This window comes from Tinamus guttatus, unplaced genomic scaffold (assembly GCF_059628265.1).
Source record: "Tinamus guttatus ecotype Peru unplaced genomic scaffold, ASM5962826v1 Tinamus_guttatus_pri_ptg000131l, whole genome shotgun sequence".
Taxonomy (NCBI): domain Eukaryota; kingdom Metazoa; phylum Chordata; class Aves; order Tinamiformes; family Tinamidae; genus Tinamus; species Tinamus guttatus.
Window position 1 is genome coordinate 3,784,418 of NW_028288665.1, and position 14,149 is coordinate 3,798,566.

The window sequence follows — 14,149 nt, forward strand, 5'->3', positions numbered from 1 at the left end:
CTATTTAGCCCCCCAAAGGAGGAACTAAACTCCAATTAAAAGCATCACAGTTAGCTTCCAATTGAAAGATGCATGCTGATCAACCTCATAAAGGAAAGAATAGGGTTTTCACAGCTGATCAGGAATACAACTGCAGTGTGTAGTACAGAGTCATGCTAAGTTTGAAAAGATGAATCAAAAACATCTGCAGTTACCTCTAAATCCTTTAATCTGACCGAAAAGTCATGCAGGGCCCCTTGGTCCACACCAAGAGGAGCTCTTTGAACCATCCGAATCTCACAAGCTTCGATCTGACGTCGAAGTTTCTGAAGCTCCATCAGTAACCAGGCCTCCTGCTTCTCGTGTTCTCGGTTTCTGTCATTTACTATGACAGTATTTGAGGAACTCACAGGACAGACCTCAGTTGGGACCACTGTAAAATAGATTTTTTTTTACATGTTTTCACCGTAAAAATTATAAGGTAACTGCTGGCTAAACATTAACTATCAAACAAACAAACAATTCCTTCATTTGGAAAGCCAATGCAATGTGCAAAAGTCCTAAATACTGATTTGTACTGTAGAAACAGTTGAGAGATGAGTTCTTATGCAGCTCTTTTAGGTCATTAAATCCTCCTTTCAAAAAAAAAAAAGAGACTTGCTTCCTGAAATGCAACAGTAAGGTTTTGCTTCCTAATAACTGAAAAAATATCAAATGGACTAAATGACCTTCCTCAGCAAGTTGAATGAACTTCAGAGGAGTATCCCTAAGAGTCACACAAATGGAAGGAAGAATAAAATCCCTGTGCACAGTCACATTTCATCTACTATCTGCAGTTACTATTCCTGGATACGTTTCTGAGGAGTATTTTCAGTACTCTCTGGTCTCTAGGAGGCTCAGTCCAATGCCAATGGATTTCAGTGAGATTTTTATTCTTTTTATTTCTCTTTTTTCAGAAGGAAAGCTTAAACTCACTAAACATTTTTACATAAGAAAGCCACACACCCCCCAGAGAAACTCAAAAAAAGGACAATCAATACAAAAGGCAGGAGTACAACAAACCTATTTGTGGTTGCCGTGGTTGATTAGGCAGTTGTATAATCAAGGTTTGGTAATGCTTCTGGGCATCAGTGAACTGAGTCTGGATCTTTCGTTTGTCTTCATCACCAAACATCTCTGAGCCCTGGCTGTTCCTGAGGAATTCTTGATAATGGATCTCCAGGTCAGTTATTATTTTTTGGTAATCCTCCTTACGCATTGTTTTCAGCTGAAATAAGGAAGAAGAGGGTGTTCAAAAAGGATGCAACTGGAGAAGGTTAATGGCAAGTAAAACACTAGGGAACATACTAATAGAGCTGCAGAAAATCAGAGGAAGCACTTTTTAAAACAAAGCTTACAGGTTGCCTTTAAAAGAAGGGAGGTTGGCAGGGGGCAAAGTGTCATGCAAACTAATCCACTTCTGTTGTAAAAATTTTACAACTTGTCTATCCATGCCCTTGTGTTGTTGGAACTACCATAGGGAGTATGTAATAAATCTCCTCAGCTAATCTTCCAATTAGTCCATACCATGTTCAAATGGGACAGTATTTATCATCTCCTTCAATAAAATATTGTGCAATCTAGCAAAAGGAAGGGTGATAGTTTTGGAGAACATACAGCTGGAGACAGCAAGCACTGTTTGGGACAGCAGGATCTGGTCTACAGTTAAGACTAGTTAGAGTCTTACCTTGGCAATAGTCATTGCTCTGATTTTCTCAATGTCGATCATGCAATAATGCCAGGATACCAGGCTCTTCATATTGATATAAAGCTGGTTCCACAGAGCTAGAATAGCTTCATAGTACTGCTCAATCCTGAGATGGGGAAAAAAAAATCTTAAGTCAAAACTTAAGTCTCTTACATGTAACCACTGCAAAACAGCCTAAGAAATATCCACTAGATGAGGAGTGTGTTAAGACTTGTTTTCCACGAGAAAAATGTAGAAAAACTCCTGCAAATGATTTTATCTATCACTCTCAAATGAATAAATAGTATATCCAAGAATTTAGAACTGAAATTCTAAACTTTCTCCAGTATTTTGGTTTTGAGAATAGGTGATACTGCTAACAAGAGGATTTCTTTTCTACAGTGGTGAATAGCAAGCTCAAACTCTTCTTCTCACAGGATAGCCTAAAGTAATTTTAAGCATGTAATTCAAGCTAGAAAAAGACAACACAAACTCACACTTTCAAAATACTCAAGACATGCCTATGGCACAAGGGCAAAGCTGAGCTGGCTCCATAAAAACCAGCTCACATCTACAAGCAAATTCAGTGCATCTGCATAACCCCTGTTTTCGGTGAACTCTTCTACCTACTCTCAGTAGTAGGTGTAATTTCACAAACCCAGGCAACTCACTTGGTAGCAAGATCCACTGCTAACGGATTGAGGGGAGGGATGATAAGACTAACGGAGGGCACCAGCATATCCACTCCTCCAGGGCCAGTCACCAGCCACTTGCTGCGCTCGTTGTTGTCCTTCAGGATGCATTCATCTCCTTTGCGCACTGTTTTCTGTGGGAAACACAGAACAAGCATGTTTCCTTCAGGTAAGGAAGGGGGATTTCTAAGAAAGATGGACAAAGAAGCATCTAGATTACAGAACTGAGAATGCTTCCTAGCTGCTAGGTTGTGGCGTGCAGCCTGGCTCCATGTTGGATCAAAGGCAGTGCAGGCCCCTTTCTCCTGAATTTGGTTTCCTTGCAAAGGAAATCCAGGAAAACTAAATGGGAGCCACCAAGTTACTGGTTGAGCAGTTACTGGTTACTGGTTGAGTTGATCATTGGATCCTAGGGCCTGCTGTGACAAGTATCAAAAACTGAGTGTGGATATATGGCCAGAGTAAACTGCACAGTGACTTTCAGCAGTAAGACACTGCAGAGGGATCTGGAGTTGTAAGGATTCTCAGTGTTGCATCCATACTTGCAGAGGGACAAGGGGAGCGTGCTGCAGAGCACGTGCCGCCACATCAGCCAGAATTTCTGACATCCTGACAGCACAGATGCCTTGGTGCACATGTACAACACACTCGCGTCAAGGGCAGAAATACTCTCCTATCATTTATCCTGACAAAGGTCCCTCTCTGCATCATTCCAGTGGAGACATTAAATACAATTTTTGGCATTACTAGTAAAAGGCCACAGGCTTTTGACTCTGGACTTGCTGGGGCATACTTTGGCCTGACTCGACATTAGTTTGTTTAACTGTGATAGCAATTGTCAAGCAGTCAAGCCACTGTTGCCTAAATTTGTTTAGTTAGAGTTACAATAATAACAAATAGTTATTCGGTGTGGGCTGAACTTCAGTAAGCGTAAATTAAAACGTGGGAAGGAAGAGCATAGACAAAGAGTGCAGAAAGCAGAAGTCCCAGGCTGTAAACACAAATCACAATGGTCAGTTAGTGGTCTCGGTAGGATTGAAACCTTGCGAATTAGGAAAACCAGTTTTAGAGATAACAAAGAGAACAGCAAAAAAAACGGGTAATTGGGAACCTGTGAGGAGAAAGAGCACGTAAGCAGCAGAAGCACCTAAGCAGACTGTTAAGAACAAATACACAAATAAACCCAAGCCCACTCAGCACTAAGCGGGAAGAAGCCACCACCACCACCACCATCATACTTCTCCCAGGAGAGAATTCAATGTGCCAAAGACTTGTTGCACATTCTCCCACCTTCATTAGACGAAGCACCGACCTTAGGACCCAGATGGACCCTGAAAGGGTGAGCACAGCACCAAGAAAGGGTAGGTGCTAGAAAGTGTCTGTATAACAATTTTAATCCTATTATCAATAAAGTTTTTTTTATATTAATTTGAACTATAACTATCTAAACTGGACTAGTAATAGCCATTTGCTGAATTTTGATTAAACTTACTTAACCAACCAGAACCTCTCTTGTTCAGAATTGAGTGAAGGTCAGAGCTTTTTTGCTGAAGAAATAAAAATGCTAAGGAAAAACAGACACAGGGCTTAAACCTATCAGTTCAACACCTTGTTTACCAAATCATCTGCCATGTTCTGAATGAACCCGATATTCATTCTTAGCCAGAAAGGTATACACTACCAGATCCTGTTTGTAGTCACACAGAGCCTTGAGGATAATGGGTTTGTTGCTCCTGTAGTCTGGGTTGCGTGGTTTCAGCTGCACAATCTTCTTGGACTTGTTCACCAGGCTCTGCACTTGCCTTTTGTATTCAAGAATTCTCTCCCGTTCATTCTGCAAAGATTTAACTGTATCTTAGAACTTCGTTCTAAAAAGAAACCACATCTAGTTCCCAAAGTTTAATTAAGAAAGGAATACATTTGGAGATCTCTGCAAGTCAAATTTCCTTGGGCTCCTGTATGGTGAGTCCTTGGAGTATAATGTAAAACAGCCATTTAAAAATAAAAAATAAAACAGAGCAGAGAAATGTCAGACTAAGTATATTTGCAGCTCTAACAAAGTGTTGTTTTTCTTCTAGATCTAGTATGTGCCTAAAGTAACAGACACAAGTATAAGTGAAATCTGTTACAGTATACATTCCACAAAAGCTATTAATAACTACACTTGCAACCTGGACTTCATCAATTGCCCTTCTACAACAACACTGACCATTTTTCCTCAGGTAGATACCATATAGAATAGGAAGACCTGACTCATGATAAGCAAATAGTTAACTCGGCTATAAAAGTTAAGACCTTTCAAAGAGATAATTGTGATATAAAATTACATAATGGATAATTTATTAAACAAATATATTCTTTCAGGAAAATCTGTCCTTGCACCCATGAACTAATCTTTTTTTTTTTTTTCCTTTTTTTAACTCATGAGCATGTCAGAAACTTGTGAATTTGTCAGGCTCATTTCAGACTGAAAAAGACATCAGCACAGCTCCCAAACCTAGCCATTTATAGGCTATCCTCAGAAATGGGTATTAATATAGCACTAAAGTTGCAAGTTCTGTACAGCACTGGATATAACCATTACAGTTAAATGGTGTTTGCATTTGCTATCTGAAGAGCAACTGATTTGGCAACTGATTTCCATGGAAGCCAAAACGTCATCTGTGAGCTGAGTCTAACAGTACCTCCAATTCCTTGATCTGCTCCAGCAAGGTTTGCAGTGACATGCTCTTATCACAGATGAACTTCTTCCTGATAGAATCTTGTAAGTTTTTCAAGTAGCTTTCTGTGGCTTGGGCCTCTTCAAAAAACTACAGAAGAAAAGTTGAGATTTTAACTGTACACTTCTCTCATAAGCAAGTCTCACTAACACAAGTGGATTTCTTTCACGAGAAATCCCAGCTCACATCTGGAAGAATGGCAGCATTTACAAATATAAGAAAACACTGCGCTATGTACAACTGTGCACAAATTTAGGAAGATTCTGGTACAGAAAAAAATTTTCATTTATCTAGTGATGGGATCCACCTTTTTAACAAAAGCAAGGAGGAATGTAACATTTAATACGAAATGTTAATCATACTCACTGTCTGTAAACTAAATTCTAAAACTCTTGAGCAAAGCATATGTCTATAGCTCTGGAAATTCTTGCACATAGAAAACAGCAAATACATTCTTTTTGTTACTCATCATTGCTAGAAATGGAGGTTTTTGAAATATGTGATTAAAAAAAAATGTTCAGAATGTGTAAATGACACCAGCATGTGAAGTTTTTTGATTGAAGTAATAATTTATGAACAATTATTTGTCTAATACTTGTATAATTCAAAAGTGAGTGTGAATTTTCCACATCACTACTCACCTGAAAGTATGCTGCATTCTCTTTCAGATGAACATCAATGCATTTGGTGATCTGAAGAATCCAGCTCCACTGAGTTTGTAGTGTATCCATATAAGCCTAATAAAAAATACAAAATAAAGAACCATAATCATTGCCCTGGATCTCTCTCCCATGACTAGATTGAAGAACAATTATTTATGCCCCAAATAAATGCAAATGAAAGATCTACTACAACAAATTCATGCACATCAGAAAAACGCAACTCATGCACGTAATTCTGTGACTTCTAAATATCTACCTGACTGAAGAGAGTTAAAAACCTGTTTGTTTGGAAGCAAAGAAATTTGTTCGTAATTTTAATTTTGTTTCATCACCATAAAGCCTGAAGTGCATGAACAAAAGGGGATGACTAGGAACGTAAAAAGCACAAGCAGCAGTGCGAGTAAAATTTCAATTGCAAATTGTGTGTTCTCTTTCTCAAAGAGACACTGTAAAACATGATTGTTTATTATGACTGCTTTTAAATTTAAACTTTTCACGTAGTCCTCGTGTATAGTTTTACTTTACTTCTTACTTTACTTCTTACTTAACTGAGGGAGCTTACAAGGATCTTTAAGGCAGAAACTGACAACAGAGAAAACTGTGAATAGTGTTTTATACAACATGATACCTGATGAGTCGGTAAACATACTGAAAACCAGAGACAAGTGATTTTTTTTTCCAATTAACTTCCTTCTATTTCAGAGTTTTTACATATAGGTGGAACTATAATTACAGCATTATCTAGTAAAATGAGATTTTTCAAATTGATGCAGCCTTTGTAGTTGAAAGGTAAATGTATACCAAGCCGTGAAAGCAAAACCATCTTGGCTAAGCTACAGAAAAGCATTATAAATTTCAGCTGCAGAAAGTATTTGCACTTGGATTAAATATAAACCCTCACCAAAGGGTGTGGCTATCTTGAAAGTATGCCTGCTAAGAGAGCAGAGGAACAGGAACGGGATGCCCTCCTACCATTAATTCTGCTGCACTGCAGCCAACTCACAGGAGATACAGCCATACAAACACATTTAGACAGTTCCATAAGCCCATATACTAATTTTCATATGCATCTATGATCCGTTTTGGTAGTAATAACAGACTTCCCCTGAGCTCTTGAGAAATCTGCAGTACTAGTGGCCAGGTTTCTACAAGAAGGTCCTACAACAAATATAAGGGTCTTACAATAAACAAATATTATTTATTTATTAGATCAGCCTACATAGCTTTCTGGCAGATATGCCCATCTCCAAGTCCAAATGTGGCATTATGTTTACAGACATCTACTGAGAACTCTTCTCAGATAACAACTGAAGGGAGAAAATACATCATATGAAATCTAACTCACCTCAATTTTGTCTGAAGCGGGGTGCTGGTTGAGCACCAGTTGGTCACTTTCTTGCTTTAGCTTGTTGAGTTCTTTTTCTTTAAGCTCCAACTCACTCATGCGTTTCTAAACAACAAAGCCCAACGGCAAACAATTCTCAAAAGTCTACACATAGGATGGTTTAACTGAAACTTCCCAGATAGTTAGGATTGTGTAAAATTATCCCTGCTAACATTAAATGTTAATTGTAGTTTACTAAAGTTAAATATGAAGACAGCAGCAGAGGTCCAAACATTCCAACTTTGAGCTCTAGGCTTGCTACTTACAGAGCATCCAAAACATACCCCTTCCTGTCAGAGGATTGATGGAAGCAGATATGACTGCATCTTGCAACATCCAGAACAAAAAATGTAAGAAAAACTATCTCCGCAATGATGTGAACTGTCATTGCTTTTTTAATTTGGTCATTGGCATTGACATGGGTTATATGAATATACAGGCTCAATTTGCCTGTGTACTCACAGAAAACAGGAAGCAGCCATGTAAAATACCTGACAGTACTCTCAGTGTGTTGCTGGCAAGATGTCAGAGGAAGAGAGCAGCTCTCTCTGATATACCTTTACTTCCTGGTGACAGAGATCAGGGCCAGATATGAGGACCCTCATCCCCCATCTAGTCCTAACAGGGACAGTTAAATTGCTTGATTCAAGGCCATTAGCATAATGTGCCAATATAAGGGCTGTATTAGCAAGCTATGCATGATTATTAATGGATTGTACTAAAAAAGTCAGTTTCTAAGCTTAAAATGAACCACGATAACCAGTTGAGAGAGAGCAAAATCTTTCAATATGTATCTAATCTTGATTTTAAAAGGTTGTCACACAGTGCTTAGTCCAAAAGTCTTGATAAAAATCCCCAGAAATTTAGAGAGTGAAATACCCATTCCATGACCAGCCTTCTGAGCTAGTCCTCTCTCACTATGCTAAAAGGGAGGCCATGGAAAGGAGGGGGAGGTTGGCTCCCTTACAGAGAAGGCCTCCTGTTTCCGGGCAATGTCGGTATTCCTGTCACTCCAGTCGTAGAGAAGCTCCTCTTCCTCACAGTCATTGATCCACATGATCTCTCTGCTAGTGGCTTGGATGAGGTTCTGGAACTGACGGAGCTGATCCATTCTCTCAAAGGAGTGTTTCTGCAAGGAATTCCAGAAATGAGAGCAATAAACACTACAAAGTCCATGTGTGGGAGAGAGGGCGAAATAAAAAAGAAACCATATAAATTTTGTTTAACCTAGGAGTAACAGTAAAAAACATACCACTACAAAACCTGGCAATGGACAGTGGATAATACGCCTGGGTTTATGAAACAACAGGAACCTAAAGTCAGAACCTTCAGAAAGTTCATTTCTAACATAAATAGCATAAACCAGGAAGCAAAACGAAGTGGGAAAAAATACAAGAATTGCCTGACCATTCATCATTTAACCTGACTTTTATTGGCATTTCCTGATGATAGTACATCCTTGATGTTGCAGTAGCACCTTTTGCACAAAAGACTCTTTGTGATAAATTTCTTCTTTCCACACATCTGAAACACCTCCTGTTAGTTGAAACGTGCACAGGGATTGGCTTCTAAGGGTTAAGTCTGTTTACAATTTGTCTAAAATTCTCGCTGCATTTCACACAAAGACCTAATGTGAATGCACAGGCCTACAAAGAATTTGGATATTATCCCAGCTTTGAGCATGATTTCTTAAGCTTCATATATACTTTAACTTCACTGCTGAATTTACTCCCGTGAAGAAGATAGAGTCCTACTTTTAATCCAATCTCCTTTCTCAGGTGCAAACTAGAACCTTACTTTTGAGGACAAGTCAATTTTACTTCATCTAAAATCCATGACTCAAGTTGAGCCTTATATTAACTTATATTAACTACAAAACACTGCCAATTGAGTTGAGTGGAATTACTTAAATATGCAACTATCATTCTAGTAAAACCTGAAATATTCCTTGGTTATGAGATTAGTGTTAGCAAAGCAAAAAAAGCATTCATCAAAGGTTATCAAATACAAAAATGTATTTTGCTCACCAACAGCCCTTCATATTCTTCCTCCAGCTGATGAACTGCAGCCTTCTCACGCTGAAACAGAAACAGTAAATATTTAGTGTACCTTTTGCAATTTTCTGATTGCATGTATTTCTTCTACAATGTTAGTACCATGATGTTAATACTTCAGCTGATAATTTGAAAATGCCCACAAGCGATACAAGGAAATAGTTGATCTGTGCTATTAGAGGATAAGTATAAAAACAAGGCTTGAAGCAACTTATCTCCCCCAGCAATATTCAGTACCTAAGGAAGGCTGTACTACCTCCCCTGTATCACAAACCAGCCCCTAAAACTGGATCTTTTTCAGTACTGAACTCCTCGATAATCGCAGGAACCAACTAGTCCCACATTCAGCTTGGGGGATTGTGAAGTAATATAATCTATGATCTTAGCAAGAGACTGATTTTTATTTCTGCTTCTGTGACTGTAGACCTCCACAACCTTGGAACGGCTGTTCCCCAGGGCTAGAAGGATACCTTTCCTACTTGACCAAACAGAAGGGATGTTCTCCCTTTCCACTTTTCAGCTTGGCTGACAGACCAGAGCTCCAGAGCCAAGTCCCATTTCTTCAGACTCAGGTCTTTCCTGTTAATTGCTTACGTGGGCGCAAGGAGAATGGAAACAAAGTGAGATTTCCCTTTACTATCCCTCCTTGCACAGTTAATAGCAAAAGGAGTTAACCACTACATTTTCAGTGGCTTCTTTGATCCAATCACAAAACCCACATGGGACCAGAAGCCTCAGTGGAAAGCAAGCAAAAACAAGAAAAAAGTTCTGACTTTAGCCCAGAATTTGGGCATTTCTTACAGAAATCCCCTCATTGCTCAAGGCTGTATTTAAGAAATCACTTTATCCTTTCACTTTGTTGATTTAAAATACTTTGACAGTAAACGAGAATAATCAGTCATCTTTCCCATGAAAAATGTCACCAGATTTATTTGCCAGCTTTTGTCACTATATTTTCATTTCAAGATTTTTGGGAAAGAAGGGGAACACAAAACAATCATGAGTATAACTTTTGAAAGCAGTTGTCATCATGACATCAGTGTTTTCTGAAGAAAAAATGAGCTATTCACAATTTCTCATGGCAGAGAAACACTGGCAAGCCAAGGTTATGCATCTGAACTAAGCAAGGTGTAAGGCACAACAGTAAATATTACCAGATCTGTTTTGACTTTGTCCAGGTGCCAGCGATAGTCTCCAATGGCATTGTGAGTTCTCCGATGGTCACTGATTTGTTGCTCGATAGATGCTGCATCAAAACCCCATTTCACTAGCTCCATTTCAGCCTAAGAAAAAGAGTGTGTGTTTTTTTCATCTACAGCAAGACATTATTATCTAAACCAGAGCATCAAGGAACTGCACGGAAGAAACCATGATTATGCAATAAATGGTGAAACTGAACGAGGTAAATTTCAGAACAGGAGTAAAAAAACTCTTAAATTGCCATCACTTAAACATTGCAAGAGGATCCCAAAGTAGAAGAAACAAAGTAGGCGAAATATCTGAATAGCTTAAAATCAACTAGATAAGGTGCACTTAGCAGTGTATTTTTATCTTTGTTTCCTTTGGGCCAAAATGTTCTTTTTGTCCTTTTATGTTGTACAGTATAGTTATATCACTGGTGGTTCTGAAAAAAAATTGATTCAGCGATACTTTGTTATTCGTGCAATTCATGTGAAAATACCCAGAGTGAAACTCTATCTAGACTAGTACACTGCACTTCCATTTTAATTACACTTACATAATTCCAGTGACCTCAGTTAAGGGCAGACCATCCAAACGAAAATATTTCTTCAGAAAAAGAAATTATTACAGAACATGTTGTTTGTCTGACATTTTGGTAACACTTAATGTGGGGATGCTGCAGAAAATCTCCAGGAACAGTCGTTAAAAAATAGTAAGGCACCTGGATAATGACTAACTTGAAAACTGCCTGATTACAGTTGTTTCATCATCTTCAAATATTATAATTCACTGAATCCACTGAATTCATTATTCAACTGCTCAAATTCCAAATCATGTTTTATGCTGTGAAGATACAGCCACAATCAATCTCTGCATATATGCCTGTGTATGCACAAGTACAGCAGAAAAAGAAATATCTTAATCTTGGGCTGCGACTGAGTTTGATAATTACCAGCCTGGAGCCAAATCTTCATGACTCAACAGATATCAATAAAGCATGAATGACACTCAAGCAAAGGGGTTTAAAGGAAGAGTTGAAAAGGCTCCAACAAGCAAAACCATTCTGCATTCAGTCACCTAAGAGCTACAGGACTTTGACCTTTCTTATTATATTTATACACACTAAAGAGACTGTAGCAATAGGAACAACCTTGGATGACTGCCAATATATGAACAAAGGCTGTCTGGATTTCAGTGCACCTTCCCTAGTCCTACAAGGGAAATTTGACCGACCCTCCTGCCACCTGATTGTGCTGCCAGCAAACCATCACGGCAGAAAACTAAAACAAAGACCTAAGAGCACAGCTGCTCAGAACTTTCTCCCACATTTTATCACATTACACCAGGAAGCATTATCTTGTTCCCATACGAGCAGATAATGAGACACAGTTTGCACTGTCAAGAGAAAAGGCCAAACGGAAAGTTCAAAATAATCTTTCCCTAAAATCTTCAAAAATCCAACAGGGAGCTACGTGCTCACTGGCCTCACCTCAGTTTTGCCTTAAGGACTGCAGAAGAGAGAGCTTGAGCTTTTTCTTTCGCAAGAGCTCTGCGTGGGAACACTGCTGTGAAGGGCTCGCTTTGTGCTTCCCACAATCAGAGAGAGGTGTCTGGGCAGGCTGTCACGCGGCCTCTTTGGGAGATGCCACATGTTCGGGATCTCTCAGCGCTGGAAACGTGCCCAGTGCCCTGTCAAACATCACTCCTCAAAGCACGGCAGGTTTGACCATTAGCCTGCTCTCCCACAGGACATGCAGAGCAATCATACCTGCTGCTGCTCTCTTGTTCAACACCATTAAAAGTCACCACTCAAAGAGTGCATCATCTCCACTTTCCTTTCGTCCTTTAGAACGTGCCACAGTGTGGGAGGGCCCGGAAGGACTAGACTCTGACTGGCACTCACGTAAAATATGGGAGCTGCTGTGCAGAGCCGTCCCCTCCTCATCTGATTTGCACAGTAGTCACCTGGTAAACACCACAGGCAGATAACAACAGGATCACAAAGCAACAATCTAATAAAGCGAGATTAAAAATAATGCAATCTCAAATTACAGAAGTCTGCATATTTTATCTCTGACCACCCTGTCCCAACCCTGATCAACCACAAACACCAAGCTTTCATTTCAGCAGCACAAAACCAGACTACAGGCTTTTAACATATGTTTTCTACCCTAGGCTACACAGTCAACAGCTCTGCGAAGGCAAATTAGTTCTGCACTTGTAACAGATAGACATGAAAGTACTGAAGTTCATATGAAGGCAGTGACTTCTGAGAGTCTAGTCCTGCAATTATCAACTCAGTCTTCTGGCTCCCACAGCGATAAAGACAGATTAGAGGAAGAACAACTACAAAATATTAAACAAAGTTTAAGTCTGTAAGGCTGGTCCTAACTGTCTAAAGGGTTAAAATAAATACGAAACATGAAGAATATCCGTAAAAGGAAGGAAGGAAATATTGAATATTACAAACTCTAACAAAAACATGTTGATGTTAACAGAGCTGTGTCACGTTTATTTCCACACATTTTCCTCTGCAAAAGAAGACCCCAAATGCTTTTAGCATTTTTATAGAAATTCACTACATGTACAATGCTGCAATTCAAAGAAAAAAAAAAAAAGGGAGAAACCTGGAATAAGATATTAACATCTACGTTTATCTTTAATGTTCCACTGCCACCCAAAACATTACTGTAGATGAGATGACATTCATGAGCAACATCTGCTCTTGGACAGATTTACCTTCTGCTGCCTCATCCAGTTCAAACATTCACTTGTGACACGTTTTGTGTACTCATCCCAGCCTGAGCCACTCTGAGAAGAGTAGCAACCACCACCTTTGGAGCTGGCCCTCCGGGCACGGGGAACACTGATGGCTTTATACAGGGCACGCATTTGCTCTTGAAGCTGAAGCAGCCTGGAAGCGAAGGAACCAGTTAGCTTCTATGAGGAGAACACCTAGAATACACAGAAACTATGCAATTATTATCTCCCACCGGACCACCTCTTGGTGGTCAAAAAGAAACACTGAAAGCTTAGGGCACAGAAAATGAAATCGGCTAAAACTTCACGGGAACACCCAAACATATGCAATTCTGTAAGAAATATGTTAGCACAAGGCCATTCTCCATGTTAGAATGCCAAGGCCACACAGGTTTACTTCCACGTTGCTGATCTCTTTCTCATCTTGCAACACCAGAGAATGTGAGCACTACAGATACTCCGAATTTACTTGGCACGTTCCCTTCCCCAAACCATCCTGGCCATACCTTTTCTGATACGCGTCACAGGGCTGGCCCATCTGCCTCATCTCTCTGATGAGCCCATCCAGGATATCCATTTGGTCATTTGCCTGAGCAAAACACTCTTCCAGATCTCTGTTTCCTCTAATCTGAACACCATCCCCATATTTCAATTCCTAAAAGAAAGAAATGGAGATGTAATTAAATATTCTTTGCACAAGCTTCAGCTTAGCTACAGTAAAGACGTTACGAAGAGTAATTATTTTTAAGAAGTGTGATCGGTTCCAGCTATTAGGCAGCTGCTATCTTCTTTCATGTTTTAAGTGGCAGTAGACCAAATAAAAAGAGATCCACTCATTCTAAAGTCCTTATCATGAATAAAATATACAAGGAAATTATTAAAACATAATACAAACCAAATATTTCCATAAAGAATTATGGAACCTTGGCATCATTTTATTTCTAAAAAAAAAAAAAGTATATATTTGCACACAGCTGTTTTATTTCTCAC

General features: G+C 39.2%; 1 protein-coding gene across 2 annotated transcripts in view; it reads right to left on the minus strand.

Annotated features, from left to right (window-relative positions):
- Nucleotides 1–14,149, minus strand: part of DSP (desmoplakin) — a 37,735-nt gene that overhangs the window by 13,877 nt on the left and 9,709 nt on the right. For both annotated transcript variants that reach the window (XM_088521716.1, XM_088521715.1), the window contains exons 3-15: nucleotides 13,666–13,814; nucleotides 13,139–13,313; nucleotides 10,372–10,500; nucleotides 9,191–9,241; nucleotides 8,131–8,292; nucleotides 7,125–7,229; nucleotides 5,759–5,854; nucleotides 5,082–5,207; nucleotides 4,079–4,231; nucleotides 2,377–2,531; nucleotides 1,706–1,832; nucleotides 1,042–1,246; nucleotides 195–412 (exon numbers count right to left, since the gene is read on the minus strand). In XM_088521716.1, the coding sequence (XP_088377842.1) occupies nucleotides 195–412; nucleotides 1,042–1,246; nucleotides 1,706–1,832; nucleotides 2,377–2,531; nucleotides 4,079–4,231; nucleotides 5,082–5,207; nucleotides 5,759–5,854; nucleotides 7,125–7,229; nucleotides 8,131–8,292; nucleotides 9,191–9,241; nucleotides 10,372–10,500; nucleotides 13,139–13,313; nucleotides 13,666–13,814 (1,851 nt within the window). The remainder of the gene's footprint in view (nucleotides 1–194; nucleotides 413–1,041; nucleotides 1,247–1,705; nucleotides 1,833–2,376; nucleotides 2,532–4,078; nucleotides 4,232–5,081; nucleotides 5,208–5,758; nucleotides 5,855–7,124; nucleotides 7,230–8,130; nucleotides 8,293–9,190; nucleotides 9,242–10,371; nucleotides 10,501–13,138; nucleotides 13,314–13,665; nucleotides 13,815–14,149) is intronic.